Source organism: Myotis nattereri (genome assembly GCF_964212035.1).
Source record: "Myotis nattereri genome assembly, chromosome: 4".
Taxonomy (NCBI): domain Eukaryota; kingdom Metazoa; phylum Chordata; class Mammalia; order Chiroptera; family Vespertilionidae; genus Myotis; species Myotis nattereri.
This window is the reverse complement of record NC_138079.1, coordinates 42,019,200-42,038,795: the sequence shown is the minus strand read 5'-3', so window position 1 is coordinate 42,038,795 and position 19,596 is coordinate 42,019,200. Positions and strand designations below refer to the sequence as shown.

The following is a 19,596-nucleotide window of genomic DNA, read 5'->3' as shown; positions in this document are numbered from 1 at the left end:
CTAAAAATTATCTTAGGATGCTGTGACGGGTTGAATTTAAGTTGTTGAACATTTCTATGGGTAAATGTAAGATCTTGCCCTTCTTTTAAAAGAAAAAAACCTCACCAGGACAGTTTTCAAGTATGGCTTGATTTAGTCAGTAGAACATTTGGAAAAGGTGTGTTGTCATAATTAAGAATTAGTTGTATCACTGGAAGCACCTCATCTGGAACAAAGTCTTAACTAGTTTATTCTTAACCTTCATTTGTAGTTTAGAATGTCATACTGAAAGAAATATAGACAAATTGGAGTGGTTCAGAAGGGAGCAAAAGGATGGTAACGGAACTCAAAAACTAGGCTGTGTCAAGGGAAATTGGAGTGGGAAGATTGGGAGGCCGTGCAGTTGTCTTTAAAGTACTCCAGATTAGTTAGTATGATATAAAATGTGGCCCAGTGTAGCACTGATTTTCCTTTTCAGCATCAATTCCAGCTATTTTTAACGACTTTCATTCATTTCCCATGCTCTCTGAACATTCCATAAACTTTTAGGTATGTACTATACTGATATATAAGGAAATTAATCAGGCAGTGGTATCTGAAGATATTTGAAAGGGAGATACAGGCTATGAGCAGTGCCAGAAGGAGGCAATTGATGGATTTCAACTCAAATTCTAATTTTCATTTAATTTTTCTGTTTATCATAGTTTTGTTATAAATTAATTAAATTGCCTTTAAAAACATTTTTCTGAACACACTTCCATCCTTTGGCATTTTTGTCACATGTTATTTTTACTGAGCTGAAGATATTATGTAACATATATTGGAATGTGAATATTATCATAGAAATAGATTTGGAGCTTCAGCACTTTATGACAGGTGAGGAAACATAATGTACCATACCATATAATTAGTGGGCGGAACCCAAGATCTTTGTATTATTTGTATCCCTCATTTTGAAACTATTTTTGTAGTTCAGTTATTTGAATATTCTTATAAGTTTTGCTCAGGGATGTTTTTTCCCCTTGAGAGGAAGAACACCTTGATAGGATGTTATTATTATAGGTTGGATTATTGAAATTCCTATTTCACAAGCTTTTTCTGTTACCATTCATTATCCTACAATATATATAGGGTGGGGCAAGAGTATGTTTAAAGTTGTGAGTACACGAAACTGTAATTCTTGTATTACTATTTATTAATTATTGTATTATTTTCTGTGTGGAACTATAAACCTACTTTTAACCCACCCAATATTCTCTTTATTTTATAACCTAAGCTATGACCAGGCTCAGTTATTTACTTCAAGAAAATTAAGAATGGATTTTGGTATAGAAAATACTGAATTTTGAATTTTCACTCTGGCTAGGATTAAATGATTTTTTTTTTTTAACAGATCAAGAAGTTAGTATATGTTTACCTGGTTCGATATGCTGAAGAACAGCAGGATCTGGCACTCCTGTCCATAAGTACTTTTCAGCGAGCTCTGAAGGTAAATAATAGAGTGAGCAGGCAAATAGCTACAAGGTTTCTGCACAGTTGAAGATGTGTCATTTAAAGAAGTGGAGCAATAATGCACTAAATGGCGCAGTAGTGTTTTGAAAGAGTTAAAAGGCCTCTCACAGTGCCTATTCAATACCCTTAGAAAATAATTTATATAACCAACTGGACCTTGCCCTGTATGTTTCAGTTCGTGTTTAGTATAATCATTATCATGCATCAGAGAACTCTTTATCATTATACTAACTAGTTGAAAGTGTACAAAGAGGGAACATGACTTTTTAAAGTTAAAATTTATGACCTGTACCATTTTATTATTATGAAACTCAAAACCTAGTATGTTTAGTAATAAATGATCAATAAGAATTATAACCATTACTTTTCTTATTAAAACATTATTCAGATAAACATTTATTAATCCTCTTTTTACCAGTTTCCATATACTGATTACTTATTGTAAATTAAGTAGCTTTCCCCCTGCTATTTTTACATTGTACCCTATAAGCATCTATTAACTGTGTCATAAAGATGTCTTTGAAATACTGTAAACTTGAAATTTTGATGAATATTTTTGCATAATTTTTAGGACCCAAATCAGCTAATTCGTGCAAGTGCTTTGAGAGTTCTATCAAGTATTAGAGTGCCAATTATTGTACCTATTATGATGCTCGCTATTAAGGAAGCTTCTGCTGACTTATCACCATATGTTAGGAAGAATGCGGCCCATGCAATACAAAAATTGTACAGGTAGGTGCCTTGTTAATGCCAAAGATTTCTAATATTATATGGAGTGTTATATAATCTGTGGAGGCTTATTTTTTTTTTTTTTTAGCTCTTGTAACTAATCTATTCTTATACTAAGTAGTCATTTGAAAGAGTTAAAAGAGTGACTGTGTTTATTCCACCACAAAAATTCTTTAGACATCTTGTTTAGGTTATAGAAACCCTACACAGGTTTTTACTTGTGAGCCTATTAAGGCCTGTAACATAGATTTATAGATTTTATAACTTAAAAATAATCAGAATTTGAATTCTCATTTATATGATCTACCTCTCATGTACACATACACATATATTATTAGAAAATTATTATTTTCAGTTTACTGTAGGGTAGGAATCATAAGTATGTTATCTTCTCAACTCACTTTGTTTCCGTTTCTTCATCTTTGGTCCTGCAGTTTCCTTCCTTGTCTGATTCTTTTCCAGAGCTATTTTAGTAAATAATTTTTTAATATAGCTCCATACCATATTTCTATGATACTTATTAAAATACCATACATTTCTTGATCGCTGTGGTAAACATATTGCTTAAGTAAAAATAATACTATCTGCAATAATTTGGTATTATTTTCTGTTACCATTAATTCCACTACCTTTTGTTAATATTATTTTGGTTCTTGGTGTTGTGAAATATGTGTAAAATGTATGAAAAAAGTAGAAGATGTATTATCATATACTTGAGGAAAAAAATCAAACATATGCCAAATAATTAAAGGCAGTCTATAATTGAATATGGTATTAACATATGAGATATGTATACACACACACACACACACACACACACACACACACACACACAAAGGTACACTAACAATACCTGTAATAGGATAGGGCTCAGAGATTATCATATGGGGTTTCATAATGAAATGGCATTAATTGGGAAAGACTTCCTGGAGAAGGGAAACTGGCGCTGAAATTTGAAAGAATTAAAAGGTTTGAATGTTCAGATAATTATAATAGTAATAAACATATAAAAATAAATATTAAAAAGTAAAAACTAATTTTCTTAGGTTAATTGCCAAAGTTATATCATGCTTCTCACTCATTATCTTTTCTTGTTTATAAACTTGCAGAATAAGATTGAAACTCATTGTGATGGTTTAAAAGTTTATCACTGGGCTCCATTTTCTCTCTCCCCTTCAACTCTTACTCTTCTTCCCTTGAATTTACAGTCTAGTAGCTCACTACTGCCTGTTAGTCCTCTACATAAAATGTTTTTACCTCATTACCATCTCTTTTTCCTCCTTCAGTCTCTATCTGGAAAATTTCCTCCTTACTCCAGCTCTAAAGTCAATTGTTTAAGCTTCTTCTGAGATATCACTTCCTTAAGAAACCCTCCACAACCCTCCTGTCTCCATTGGTGCCCTTCCTTTTTATCCACATAATCCCTTACACATATCTCTGTTATATGGTGTGTTTATATTTGGCACTGTCTTTACTAACCTCTGCTTATTTTTTTCTCTTTTTAAAAAGAATATATTTTTGTTGATTTTAGAGAGGCAGGGAGAGGGAGAGAGAGAAACATCAATGATCAGAGAGAATAATTGATCAGCCGCCTCCTGCACACCCCACACTAGAGATGGAGCTTGCAACCGGGGCATGTGCCCTGACTGGCAATTGAACCTTTACCTCTGGTTCATAGGTCGATGTTCAACCACTGAGCTACCCTGGCCGGGCTAACTTCTGCTTATTTATCTTTGTATATCTAGTTTTAGCTTCTCTGTGAATGAACAACAATAGAATTCCATGCTAGGAAGAAATTATATTGTCAACGTTTTAGTGATTAGAGCTGCTATTAAGATGCATTTCTTAATTCTGTACATATGTAAACTTTTGCTTATATTTTTTGGTTTTAGATGGCAGGTTTTATAGTATATGTTTCCATCAGTGAACTAGAATGCTATAAAATTCTTATTTGGAAATTCTATATATTTGTCTTGACAATTATGTATCAATAATAGAAAATGATTGCTATCCTGTTATTTTCCCCCTTAGTTACGAAAAGAATTTGTGGTTTATCTATTTGTAATTACTTTGTTAATGTTTTCTAATTTTTTTAATGAAGTGAACTTTTCTTTTTTTTTTAATAGATTTCTTCATTGATTTCAGAGAGGAAGGGAAAGGGAGAGAAACATCAATGATGAGAGAGAATCATTGATCGGTTGCCTCCTGTACGCACCCTATTGGGGATCGAGCCTGCAACCCAGGCATGTGCCCTTGGCCAGAATCGAACCTGGGACCCTTCAGTCCGCAGGCTGACGCTCTATCCACTGAGCCAAACCAGCTAGGGCGAACTTGTTCTTTAAATACTTTCTTAATGGTATTGGTATCTGAGTTTAATTAATATGAGCAACTTTAGAGAGAAAGAATAGGTCACATTTGGAAGAAAAAGCATCCCATTTTACATTAAATTCATTTTTTAATTCTTCTTATCTTTACATAATTCTTGCTTTCCCCTCCCTCTTTAAATGTTTCTCAATATTTTTGAAATGGGTTAGCTTCATATAAAGTTAGAATTAAAGGAAAAATTTTAATGTATATTCTTTTCTCTTTATGTTTTAGCCTTGATCCAGAGCAGAAGGAAATGTTAATTGAAGTTATTGAAAAACTTTTGAAGGATAAAAGCACAGTAAGTAATATATTCTTGTGTTCGTGTACAATTATATTTTACTTACAGAGTATCATTTTACTGTTGTATATTTGATGTAATTATTCTTATTGATTTTTGAATGGTATAAAAGTAAACATTACAATCCATGAAGAATGAAAGTATCCATATAAAGGGAAGGATTGCATTTAAAATTATTTTTTTAACAATACGGTGGTGAAGGCCTGGGGTGGGCTAGAAGGGGTCAATGGAGGGAAAAGGAGATATATGTAATACTTTTAACAATAAAGATTTTAAAAAAACATAATTTTCATTTGTTACATGTTTCTTCATCAGAATCTGAAGAAGAGCAAGTTGATAAAAAATGTTTTCTTTAATCTGTGGCTAAATTGTTGACTGCTGTTAGTGCCAAAGTTTTTATTTCAAGCAATGATTTATTAGAGTTTTTAAAGGCTGAGTCACCTGGGAACAAATAATTATTTTTAAATAAAGTTTTAAAAAGTATTAGAGATATTGAAAAATTAGAAAAGTGTGTTTCAGTATTAGAATTTTTTAAAAAATAACTGAACATTTCATATGTACAAGACTTTTATTAACTGGTAAGAATGATCTTACTGGCTGATATGAGTCATCTTTTAGGAATATACATAATCCTGCCTTCTTTCTTTTTCACTCCCATTCTCTGTGTGTAGTGATAATGAGATCTAGGAATACTGATGAACCATGGATTCTGTGAGCAGACCTCTGGAGGAGTTGATATAATGGTTTCTTTGATGAAGGTCTCTGCACCCACCTATATGGCTCTACTATTGAGAAAAAGTCTGCCAGCTCATTTTAGGATAATATCAGCAGCTATCCAAATACAGTAGCCACTAGCCTCTTATAGCTATTGTAGATTGGTGTAGTGCAGTGATGGCGAACCTTTTGAGCTCGGCGTGTCAGCATTTTGAAAAACCCTAAATTAACTCTGGTGCCGTGTCACATATAGAAATTTTTTTGATATTTGCAACCATAGTAAAACAAAGATTTATATTTTTGATATTTATTTTATATATTTAAATGCCATTTAACAGAGAAAAATCAACCAAAAAAATGAGTTCGCATGTCACCTCTGACACTCATGTCATAGGTTCGCCATCACTGGTGTAGTGTATGATTTATCATGGAGAATATTCAATTTGCACTTGAGAAGAATGTGTATTCACCTGTTGTTGGGTGGAATGTTTTATGTCTGTTAGGCCTAATTAGTTTATAGTATTGTTCAAGTCTTCTGTTTCTTTGTTTGATTTTCTGCCTGGTGGTTTTATCCATTATTGAAATTGGAGTATTGAAGTCTACTGGTATTACTGTGGAACTATCTATTTCTTTTTTTAATTCTGTCAGTATCTACTTCATATATTTAGGAGCTCTGATGTTTGGTACATCTATGTTTATAATTGTTTTTTTCTTTTGTCATTATAAAATGTCAATTTATCTCTAGTAATACTTTTTGTTTTAAAGTCTATCTTGTCCTTTATAAGTACAGCCACTCCAGCTTTTTTATGGTAGCTGTTTACATGATACATCTTTTTCCTTGCTTTTACTGTCAACCTGTTGGTTTTTTTTTAATTTAATGTGTATCTCCTGTAGACAGCATATAGTTGGATTTTGTTTTCTAATCCAGTTTTGAATATGTGCCTTTTGCTTAGATTACTTAATCCATTCACATTTAATGTTATTATTGATATAGTTGAATTTAAAGCTATTTTACTTGTTTTTGGTTCTTCATTCCTTTTTTACTGCTTTGTTTTTATATTAAGTGAATATGTTCTGTTGAACATTTTAATTCCTTTAATGAGGTTTTCAATATATATTTTTAAAAATATTGTATTATACATGAGATTATACATGGAGATTTTATTCCTAGGCCATCCAGCAAATTTCTTTTAACCTGTGATGTAGCAGGAATTTTCAATGTATTTCTTCTATAATATTTTGTATAATGTAAGAGATAAACATGTATAGTTTCGCTTAATAAATAAATTTATTTCTAAGATAGCAGAAAATCCTCAGGGTCAGCATGTTACTTAATGCAGACATGTTATAGGCATTTCCTTAAGATTGACACAAGGCAAGGATACCCACCTTCTCCACTACTATTAAAAATTGTACTAAAGGTATAAGCCAATATAATTATACAAGAAAAATTAGTCATAGGAATTAGAAAAAAGGAAGTACAGCAACTTCTCTTTGCAGATGATATTCATTTTCTAGAATAAACCATGAAGAAACAAAACTAAATCAAACAAAAAAAGAGTTCATAAAGAAGCAGGTTTTAGAATTACCATACAGAAAATCAATAGCTTTCTTACATGCCAATATAGCAAGTTCAATTATATAGTGATAAAGCAATTTCAATTTATAATAGCATAAAAGTAAGACCAAGATAAAATGCAACTCTAAACCACTGTTTAGCTCAGTTGTCTCCATCTTACTACTCCCCACAGAGGTACATTAGCAATTCTGAAACAACACTTTCTCTGCATCCTGGAACAGAGCTAATAACTATACTGTGGATAGTGTGAGCCACATTTCTTAATGTTGGGCACTTTGCAATTTAATCATCATGTCTGATTTTTTTCTGTTTCTTACCTGTTTTCAATCAACTCCGGCTTTATTTCTGATGTCTCTTGTTCATTTCTGTGCTCTGTTTTTGAATTTCTGTTTCATGTAATTTTTCCATTCTCCGAATGCTGCTGTGAGAGTGCTTATTCATTTGGAGTGTTGTGTTTTCTTTTGCTTCATCATTGATTATTTTGTGGGTAATTTTCATCAGTTGAATTGTTTTGATTTTCTGTTTTTAGTACTTACTTTAGTACTTACTTGCATCTTTACCTTTTTTTTTTAACAGGGTTGATGATGTGAGTTTGAGGAACTTTGCAAAATTCCTAGTATAAGAGCACTCTCTGTCAGAATAGCAGAATAGCAGAATAGCAAAGTATGTTTTTTTAAAAAAATTAGGTGGCTTTTTTTGTTTTGTTTTTGCTTTTTTATGGGAAGGGCATCCGTAGAAAGGGATATATGTCCTTAGATTATTTTGATTATTATTATTTTTTACTTCTAAGAGCCTGAATTTTTCCTTTTTTTTTTTTCTTCTGTCACCTTACAGTTCCTAAGGTGCTCCTTTTCCTCAACTCTGTAAAGCATCCTTCCTCATAATCTGCTTTGATTCACCAGGAATCATTTGCAGTATTTTCACACTTAGGGTTCTCTTTCTGCTGTTGCTATTAAACCTACCACCAACTCCTGTCTGCTTTCTTCTGGGCAATTTTATCAGACTGACATAGGTCTCTGTGAAGTTTTCTGACATAAGTATGAAAGATAACTCTTTGAGATTGACTTTTCTACTTATATGAAATTTGAAGTTTGGAGATTCTCTGAGTTTTAATTATACTTAGGACATAGGTTTACATCTTTAGTTTTTCTGGGTTTGGAATGGAAAATTCAGATCTACCCAGCTTTTAGTAGTATTTAAATTAGTTTTGAGAATGTCTTCTGATTTTTTTCCTTTGTATGATTATAATCTCTTATAGATAGAATGAAAATATTCTGAGATCTATACAGATATTATGGATCTTATCTTTGTTACTACTTTTGCTTGTTGCATGTAATACTTCATTGAAGGAAGACAGCTATATTTCTTCTGTTCCCCAAATTAATAATGTCAGCATTGACATTTAAAATCAATAAGAATTCTGCCCTGGCTGGTTTTGTTCAGTGGTTAGACATCAGCCCATAGACCATAGGGTTGTGGGCCTGATTCCCAGCCCAGGGCATGTAACCTGGGTTGCAGGTCCACCAACCCCAGTAGGGATGCATGGAGGAGGCAACTAATCGATGCATCGATGGTTCTTTTTTTTCTTGTCTCTCTCCCCCTCTTCTCTCCCTTCCACTCTCTCTGGAAATCAGTGGAAAAAATATTCTTGGGTGAGGATTTTTAAAAAAATCAGTAAGAATTCTAAACCATGTTTGTTTAAAAATTTCCCAATTAAATGAGCCAGGTCCAATTTATTTCCACATTGTGAAAAAGAATGTCTTCGTTATCAGCAGAGCTTCTTGGGATCATTATTATGATGACATTGCTGTTGCTGCTGATAAATATAAACTTGAGGAGTGTTAATATATTTAAAAAGTTTTCTTCATTTAACCTCTGTTGATTTTTAAAAAATATATATTTTTTGTTGATTTCAGGGAGGAAGGGAGAGGGAGGGAGAGAGAGAAACATCTGTGATGAAAGAGAATCATTGATCAGCTGCCTCCTGCACGCCCCCCACTGGGGGGTTGAGCCCGCAACCCAGGCATGTGCCTTGACTGGGAATTGAACCGTAACCTCCTGGTTCAGAAGTCAACACTCAACCACTGAGCCACGTCAGCCGGGCTGTTGCTTATTTTAGCCTAAGAAGATTTTCTTACAATTGAGATAAGTCTCAAAGAGAACTAGTTCTGTAATTCTCACCTTAAGGAAAGGTGGAATATATACATATTAAAATATAATAGATTGGCTTTTCCCTTTTACTAGAGAAAGACCAATATTTGTCATATGACTAATTCTTTCCTAAAAATAAATCACCTTGGGTTTAGGAATATAGTTTTGGTAATATAACTGGAAGAACATGTTAGTGTTACTTACCTAACTGTTGTTTGAATAATCTGTAAATTTTTAAAAACTATACTAGAAACCTCATAACTACAGTCAATGAAGTTAAAAGGGAATATTTTATCTATATTCCCCAATCAATCGTTACAAGTTTTCTTTATATAATTTCTTTATTTTATATTCCTACAGTTATCATTTCATCCTATTTTCTCTATTTAAAATATCCTGAACACTTCTTTACTATAAACCTTTCCTGATTTTCAGTTATAAATTCATTTTTTAAATTTGTAACACTTTTTTAATGCAGAAATCCATATTTGTTGAGCAAGTTAAGCATAGCAGCGGACAGTGTCTCTTATTTAGTACACCTCAAAAGCAGGCTGGTACTTATTTGTTTTTCCTTTTAGGTTAATTTTAAAGAAATTCTTTTGATGGCATTTAACTTTCTAATAGAAAAGAGAGTTACTTAGGAAAATAAATTTGATCCATGGCTACTGAAAAACTGAGTTGTTTATTTTTATCATGAGAAAGTTTCCACTACTTAATTTAGCTACAAAATGATGTTTAATGAGTATATTGTTAGTTCATTACTAAGCTGTGAGGATAAGACACCATTTGCTAAGTTATTGATTTAATGTTGGTAAAAGCCTCACTGTTGTGGGCAAAAAAAACCCCACACCTATGAGTTTGTGCAGATGTTTTGTTGTGATAGATCTATTATCCAGCTATTAGAAGATAAATGACAGATCTTTCCCATTTTCCATGCCTCAAGAAAATTGAAATAAGAAGGGGAATATCATTTGGGCTGTATGATTAGGGCAGGTTGGATGGCCATTAATTTAAGAGAAGAAAATCTTGGCAGCATTGGCCAGCTTATACCATATTATCAATCAAACCTTGATGCACTTCTTGTGATGACCCAGCACTCTCAGGTTTTTGCAACGTTAATTAGAATTCATGACAAAATAGATGCAAGGAAACGTTTTGTACCCTTCATAATTTTATAGAAAATTTATTGTTATTAGTGGAACCATTTGCTTAGTGTGATTTTTTTCATTACCAGCTTGTCAACTAGCATAGATAATCTGGAGAAAATATGAACTCCATAGATGGGGTGTCACTTTTGTTGATGGTTCATGTAGTTTACCTTGGAGCACAGCTAATGGCTGAAGTTCATAGCAACAGCACAGAAAAACGTGGCAACCAAGGGAAGATAAATGAACCATGTTTATTGCTTTAATATAAAAAATACATAAATGGAAAACTGCATTTGAATTTGATGAGCTCATTGCTAGTTTTGTTGGAGTGATTTATTTTTCTCCTTATATAAACAGCTACTATTGACACAGTGGGATAGAAATTAACTGTCTTTTTTGGGGAAACTAATATTTTTGGTTTTAAAATCTGAGTAGATCATTTTATTTTAATTCTGGGAGTTTTATAGAGTATTGAACATTTAACAGACCCTAATTATCAATTCTTCTGGCAGTGTTTTAACGTAGGGTAAGTTTGTTAAAACTATACAATGAAATATCTAAGATAGCCAGTTTTATTTTGCAAAGGTATTTTTTTTACATCTTTCCTAATTATTTATCTGTTTCCTTAAACTTTATTTGTACTTAAGTAATTATTTTCTTTCATTTTTCATCTTCTTTGTTAGTACTTAAGAATTATTTTGTATCTATAGCTCTTGGTTTAATAGATTTAATACCATGTGGTAGCTGATTTTTCTTTTATTTATTTGGTATCTACCAATTTGAAAAAAAAAAAAAAAACACCTCTAGGCTTAGGCAAAATAAATTGATTTTACACAGTTCTTAAATTTAAACTTTGTTGAATTATTATTTCAATTCCATGGATTATTTTATTCTAAGTGGTATTATTTATTTTTGTACTTGAACACCTTTTACCAATTGATACATATATGCCTATGTATGAAACATATATAAATATAGATATATTTCACAATTACTAAGTCATTCTATAGTTTGATGCTATAAACTTATTTGCTTTAAGAGTTTTTAAAATATTCTGTCCTATTGAAATACGATTATCACAGAATATAATTTTTAAAGAGCAATTTATGAAAAAGACATCAAAATGTAAAGTTGAAAACAAAATGTAAACTTAACTTCCTTTCCATATCAATAGCAAATAGAAAATTATAAGTGTAATACAGTTTTATATAGTTCACACAAATAGTCAATTCTTTGTTTTTTCAATTGAGGTGCATACATGCTGAGACCAGCAGGCGCCAGTACATGGGTAGGGCTGGAGTCAATAAATGCAGCTTCACGTTTATACTGATTGGTAATTCATAAAATCCCCACAGGACTGGAAACTTGTTTAGCATAATAGCAAGTCTATATTCTGAGCTGTTTTCTTTCAATTGTATTTGGTTGCATATTAATAAACTAAATGTCAGCCAAGTAGAGGGACAAACATTAAAAATATGAATATCATTGTATCTAATATTTTTCAAAAAGTACCGTTTCAGTATATTACTTCAGTAAGTTATATTTCTACTTAATTGTGTATTGTAAGTCATTGGGGAAATTTTAGACACTAAAATGAAGATCCCTAGTGTTCAGAAAGAATATGATATTAATTTATTTTTTCAAGTTGTTTTATATTGTTGGCTAACCATATATATATATATATATATATATATATATATATATAATATATATCAGTGGTACATGTATAGAAGTATTTGTGTATCATATATTTTGCTCAGCTTGTATTTTTATACCAAAGAAATCTTGATTTCACCACTTTGCAAAAGCATAAGAATTCCAAAAACAGCATTTATGGTTCATTAATTGGTATCAGAGAAAGCTGCCTTTTGTTGGTAATATATTATTTCAATTTAAGCACATAAGTGATAAAACTGTACTAAAATTTTAGCCTGCATTTTCTTTGTAAGTAAACTATATTGGTAAAACAGGTGGATTAAAATGTGTAAGATATGAAAGTGCTCTTGTTTCAAAAACATGAGTTTCTCATTCACATTTTAAGATACATTCATTGTGAAATTATTGTCATTCTCATTGTAAACTGATATGTGGTCATGGTTATTGTTTTGATTCTTTTTCTGAATATTGTCATATACTAAATAGTGAATCTTTAGATTATAATTTAGGTTAGCTTTAAAAATGAAAAAAATGTGCATGATGATTTTATTTAATCCATATGTGACCAATTTGTAGAAGTTTAACCTCATGAAATAAAAAATTACCCCAATTTCTAATACTAATATTTCAGAAAATTATTAGTTTTGTAGACATGTTACAACTCTTAAAATTATTCTTTTAGGGAGTGACACTTTAAAATTTGTTATTTAAACATGTGCAATAATTTATTATTGAGTGACTGAATATTTTAACATTGATTGTCATAATACTGATTGCGCCTCTGTAATGCCTGAGTAGAATCTTTGATGGTGGGAAATCTTTTTTTTTTTTAATGAGTTACTATTTCTTTCTATTCCAGCTGGTAGCTGGCAGTGTTGTGATGGCTTTTGAAGAAGTATGCCCAGATAGAATAGACTTGATTCACAAGAATTACCGCAAGCTATGTAATTTACTAGTTGATGTAGAAGAGTGGGGACAGGTTGTCATAATCCACATGCTGACTCGATATGCTCGTACTCAGTTTGTCAGTCCTTGGAAAGAGGTAAGTGTTGAGTAATCTTCCACTTACAATATATACTAAGAAAATGGATGCACTTTAATAATGTGTTTGAAAATTAAGAGTAGTAAGTTATAGAAATCTGTGTATTCAAGGAGATCTTGTTTTTCTCATGTTCTTTTAGAAAGCAGGAAACCGATATAAATGCAGGGATAACTGGTCATTGTTTTGTCATTAGATGATATACATTTAATGGCATAGTGTATAAAACTTTAGCTTATTCTGCTTAAAAATTGAAGTATATTTTGAATTATCCTTATATAAAAGTCATATCACATAGGGCTCTTAAATTGATGCAGTTTTACTAACCATCTGTGCATTTATTTTATAAAGTTAATTTTATTTATCATTTAGCAAAGTAAACTTTTGATGGCATTTGAGCTGGATTAAGCAACATGTCCATGCTGTAAATGTCTTGGCCCTTTAATGTAAATGGTGACTTTGACAAGAGATTTTTGCTGCTAATAGCTAGTTGTTTAATTTCAGCCAGCACTTTTCCAGATTGCTATTCAGATTTTTTTTTTCCTGTTTTATCGGTAATTTTCTTACCTAGCCACTGTCACTATTTAATAAAACTTTTTAATGTACTTTCCTGTCAGCATCAAATTACTTTTAGTAGCTTTATGCAAATGATCCTTTGCTTTGTCACTATGTAAAAATTGGAGTTAAAATATATACATTCTTTACCATATCTCCTAAAAATATGTCTTTATAGTTTGTCTATTTATTTATGTTTCTTGAATTTAATTTCATTTTAGATAAAATTCATGTTTGAAGCTATTTGCCAAACAAAGAAGTTAACTTTTATACTACATATATATTTATTCTTTTGACAGATAATTTAAGAAATTGGTACTATATGCATTCTTTATTTTTACATGTTAATTCTGTGAACCTTAGTTACTAGTATTATTACAAACACGAGATGAAACTCTGGTCATTGTCCTGGTACACTGGAATAGGGCTAAATAATTTCTTATCTTTGCCACTTATTTGCAATCTGACCTAGGCTTTATTCTAAATTATGTGGTTAATGGACTAATTCAGTAGTTTTCAGGTATGTTCCTCTGCCCTAGGATGCTGTGGTACTGCCACTGGACCAACCAAGGGGGTGGTGCTCTAGAATCTAGACTGTTCCAAACCTAGCAGGCTCCGCCTTTGCCTGCCTTTCAAATGCAGCTTTGCATATAATTTCCTTTAGAAAGATTCCTGGGCTAAAAGAAAAGAAAGACCCCCAGTAAAATAGAAGAGTAAAGGTTTAGCTAACTATAATTGTATATATTCTTAAAAACATAGAAGCAATTTAAGAACACTGTGAAATAAGTGGCATCCTTTTCATAACATCTTCGTAGACCCTTTAGAGCCAATTACTAGCAACCATTTAACTTCATTTGTTTTAGTGGTTATAAATTTTACTTTAGATAACACATTTCACTTTATTAATTTAAAATGATACCAGTTCACCCACAAATAATCAAGATAACAGGCTTGTATCTCTTTGGATACACATATGTTTTGTTTATTACTAGTGGAAAAGATTTGAAAGGTCATCCTTTATGGTATCATTAAAAGTAAGGGATTGTTGCCCAGCCATTGTGATTCAGTAGTTGAGTGTCAGTCTATGAACCAGAAGGTCAAGGTTCGATTCCCGGTCAGGGCACATACCCTCGGTTGCTGGCTGGATCCCCAGTGTGGAGCATGCAAGGAGGCAATGGATTGATGATTCTCTCTCATCATTGATGTTTTTATTTCTCCCTCTCCCTTCCTCTCTGAAGTCAATACATGTGTGTATTGATGTGTGTATTGATTGTAAAAGATGTTAGATTTTTAGTACAAATACATCATACAAAAATAAAGTTCAAATGAATTATCATCATTTCCAGTGGTTCTCAACCTTCCTAATACATTTCCTCATGTGGTGACGCCCAACCATAATACTATTTTTGTTGCTACTTCATAACTGTAATTTTGCTACTGTTATGAATCATAATGTAAATATCTGATATGCTATATGTGTTTTCCGATGGTCACGACCCACAGGTTGAGAACCACTGATTTAGACCATGTTTATGCTCACTCTTTCACTTAACCCATCTCAGACTTTCTGTGCCTAGTTACAGTTCTGTTTTATAGAGAAACCTTTGAGTGAGCAGGCCAGCCACTTTTAGACTTGAAGACTTTTTGGTCTAGACTTTAAGTTGCATCCAACTTTTTAGGACTCCATATGGTGATTTTAACTTTAAAAGTTGGCAAACTGAATTATAAAGCAATGATTGATCATACCTGGAAGGAACTGAGAAGTATTTGGGATTTATATCTGCTCTCATTTTTCACTTCTCAGGTAAAAAGCATACCATTAAGTAAAGAACTGCTTAAGAATATCCTTTTGTTTACTTTAATAAGTTTCTATGTGTTTGCTTATTATGTTCCAGTCAGAGCTAATATTGAAGTCCCCAATCCATAATACTCAGATCGCAATTAGCTAACAACCATAATTAAATTTGCTTTTCACAAATAGAGGTAATATTTCTCATTGAATTCTTTAAAACAGTGTTTAAAAGAATTGTGTTTATGGGCTTGAAAGGTAGCACAATTCTTTTTTGAGGAATTAAAAATTAGTGGAAAATTTTTTGAGATGAGCTGATGTACATGCATTTGTCATTAAGTTCTCAAATGAACACATCATATACAAATAGGCTTCTTCAGAGGCAAAAGAGGTTTTTAATTTAGTTTATTTGCATCATTATAGATCAGTATTTAGGCTGTTTATATGTAAATGTATGAATTGAGGAACAATTAAGTGTTGACAAAGTAGATTTCAGTCATATCAATTGCACTGCATTTTCTATAATTTTTCTAACTGACATCTTTGATGATAAATAGTGGATGCCAAGTCAAAGCCGATTATACAGAGCACTAGGAATTCATGGGACTGTCAGGGAGAAGACCGATTGACTTTAAATTTACATATTAATGAGAAGATTTGTTAAGAGGGTGCTTGACTATAGAAAATAACAGCGTATTTATAGGGCACGACATTTTATAAATAAAGCTGATGCAGGAAAATGGAAATTAAACCTTTTAGGTTAATAAATTCAAGAGACTGCTAAAATGCATATTTGCATTTTTATTTTCTTAAATTTACCTTACTCTTTGCAGTCCTAGTGGGTTGTTTTTTTATTCTAGGTCAAGTTTGTATAATTTTCAAGGACATAAAATTACTTTAATATTTTCTTTGTGTCATTCAGGCTATTATGGGAGAATATTTGAAGCATAAGTATAAATCTCTAAGACTAAAGTTGTTTTTATAGAAGTAATGGACTTTAAAAAGTGCTATAAAACATCAAGTAAATTTTAAAAGTGATTAAAAAAAACAAGCTTTTAGTGGCATTAATTATAAACTGAAATAAAACTCCGGCATTGGGTCTGACAGGAATGTTTCTAATTTTATTAATCTATCTCATTAAAGTTGAACTTTCTCAAGGAGATGACAGTTTTGCGAGAAATATCAAAATACTTTATATTAATTTGGAACTTAAAACTGTATAACTTCACAGTTCTTTTTGCATATGAACCCAAAATATATTTCTGGTGGCAGTATGTATGCCTTTTGAAATTTGGAGTGATTCATCTACATTTATTTCTCTCAATGTATTAGTACTTCAGTGATAAAACCCTTTGTAGGTGAAAGAAAGTTCCAAGTTTAGAATTTTGTTTAAAGTATTTTTAAAATAAGTTTCTTAAGTTTTTTAGGGATAGGTATAAAATATGAACTCATCAGAACACAAAATTCATATATTGTACATAGTTCTTAATTAGCAGTTCTTTAAAAATACAAAGGCACTTTGGGAAAGAGTTCAAAACTCCACATTTAGGTCCTGTTTTAAAGGATCTAAGTGTTAGAGATGATTTTTTTTGTTGAATTTTAACTTTATTGGTTAATTTTTTTTTGTAAATTTTGCTTTGTTTCTTGCTAGTGGACTGTTTTTTAATCTTACTATTCTGTGGAACTTTTAAAAACCGAAATAGTGAAGAATTGTGGTAGAATCATGCTTTACAATGTGAATAAAAAGTTTTTGTGCACTCTTTCAGGCAACTATTGATGAAGCGTTCAGTGTACAGTGTAATGTGAAACTATGGACCATGTGCTGATGATATTGAAATGAAGCCTCTATTAGTTATGAAGCATTCATTTTAAAGATTCCTTATTATTTATGTTCTTATTTATTTATTTTAAATAATTACCTTTTTTATTCATATACTTTTTAATTTTATTTATTTTTATTTTTTTTACTGAGTATTTTTTTATTGTTTAAAATATTACAAAGAGTAGTACATTTGTCTCCATTTTTTCCCCCTTGACCTTCCCCCAGCCTCCCCTACCCCCCAGTGTCTTGTGTCCATTGGTTATGCTTATATGCATGCATACAAGTCTTTTGGTTGATACTTTTAATGAGACTATTGCTATTGTGTACATTTTTTTTAAATTAAATTTTTGTTGTTGAAAGTATTATATGTCTCATTCTCCCCCACCCCCATTAACTGTGCCCCTTACTCACCCCCCCCCCCCCCCCCCCCGGCCTTCAACCTGTTGTCTGTGTCCATGGGTTATGCATATATGCATGCAAGTCCTTTGGTTGATCTCTTCCCACCCACCCACCTCCACCTTCCCTCTGAGATTCCACAATCTGTTCCATGCTTTTATGCCTCAGGATCTATTTATTTTTTATTGGATTTTCTTTAACTTATGTTGTTGGCTCCTAAAATCAGAGTGTTAATACAATCAAGCTATTCCATTAGTGAGGACTGAAACTGTAAGTTCATGAGGTATAACTCATAAAGTTTAAACTCTCTGATTGAATGAGAACCACTCTAAAATGCATTCTGCTTAACAAAAAGCAATTATTTTCTATCTTTAGATAGAGATTAGTTATTTTTCATATAATTGGGACCCTTTTTTCTGATGCCTTGGAACCTTTAGTATATTTTATTTCAGAGAAATTTGGAAAAATGCCTTTTGTAGGTCATCCAGATTTCTCAGTTACAAAAATTTGAAAACTCCTGCATTCAGAAAACGTGTTTTTTATATTCTGGAGCTGAACATACAGTCATAAGAAATGAGAAGTGTTGTGGGCAATTGAACACTGAATTTTCATAGTGGCTCAACGCAAAGTTACTGGGCACAGGTGTTACTGTAATTGTGATGTATTGAGGGAGATTCAGTGTTCAATGGTCCTCAAACCCACACTTCTACCTGTGTGGTATAGTGGTCACTGGGCTATGGTATAAAACATGTAAAGTGAAGAGCATAGCAGTTACCTCACAAAAGGAAAAAAAAAAATCTCCAAGCCAGTATTCATATCCTTGGGTGGTTTTTTTTTTTTTTTTATATAGACCCAATTTGGGGGGAAAGAGATTTTTTCTTTCATTTTTCTTTGCAAAAAATATTAAATTTAAATTTTTATTCCATATGACATTTTTCTACTGAATGTATTTCTCATAAGGTATGCTATTCATATTGAATAGCTATTTTAACTAAGTGATTGTGATCATGCTCATCACCTACCTACTGTGGTCTTGTCAGGGACATCTAACCCAGTGTCAGATGTTCTACCAATATATTGCTGTGGTATATATGAACTGAATGTTTGTATCTCCTGAAACCTATTCATTGAAGCCCTAACCTACTGAATGGGAGAAGATATTTACAAATATACATGTGATAAAAGGGCTATCCAAAATATATAAAGAACTCATACAACGTAATATTAAAAAACCAACAACCAACAACAAGCAATCTAAAATATGACATTTTAGATAATTTCTTTTTTTTTTTTTTATCCTTATGCAAGGGTATGTTTTCATTGATTTTTTTTTTTAAGCATGAGGAAAGGAGAGAGAGAGACACCCAGACACAGAAAGAGAGAAACATCATTGTGAGAGAGAAACATCGATTGGTCGCCTCCGTAAGCACCCCAACCGGGGACTGAATCCACAACGTAGGTATGTGCCCTGACTGGGAATTTTGGTATACAGGACAATGCTCCAACCAACTGAGTCACCAGGCCAGGGCTTAGATAATTTCTTTTATTGTTATAGTAATAAATATGTACAAATAGATTTTATGTGATTTACTAATTTTTCCCTTAGTTTTATTTATTAAAACTTTTTATTTTAGATAACTGTAGATTTATATACAGTTATAAGAAACTAGAGGCCCGGTGTACAAATTTGTGCACCAGTGGGGTCTGCGGGATCTGGCCAAAACTGGCTCTCTGACATCCCCTGAGGGGTCCTGGATTATGAGAGAGCACAGGCCAGGCTGAGGGACCCCACTGGTGCACAGGGCCGGGGAGGGACTGCGGGAGGACTCCAGGGTGTGCTGGCTTGTCTCTCTCAGTCCTGA

The 19,596-nt window shown here is 32.1% G+C and overlaps 1 protein-coding gene across 3 annotated transcripts in view; it reads left to right on the top strand.

The window, feature by feature from the left end:
• AP3B1 (adaptor related protein complex 3 subunit beta 1) overlaps positions 1–19,596 on the top strand; it is a gene marked incomplete at its 3' end in the record, with an annotated part of 192,857 nt that overhangs the window by 33,835 nt on the left and 139,426 nt on the right. For all 3 annotated transcript variants that reach the window (XR_013995856.1, XM_081088790.1, XM_081088791.1), the window contains exons 4-7: positions 1,373–1,468; positions 2,063–2,223; positions 4,819–4,885; positions 12,993–13,175. Coding sequence is in view for 2 of the 3 variants with exons in the window: in XM_081088790.1 (XP_080944916.1) it covers positions 1,373–1,468; positions 2,063–2,223; positions 4,819–4,885; positions 12,993–13,175 (507 nt within the window). The remainder of the gene's footprint in view (positions 1–1,372; positions 1,469–2,062; positions 2,224–4,818; positions 4,886–12,992; positions 13,176–19,596) is intronic.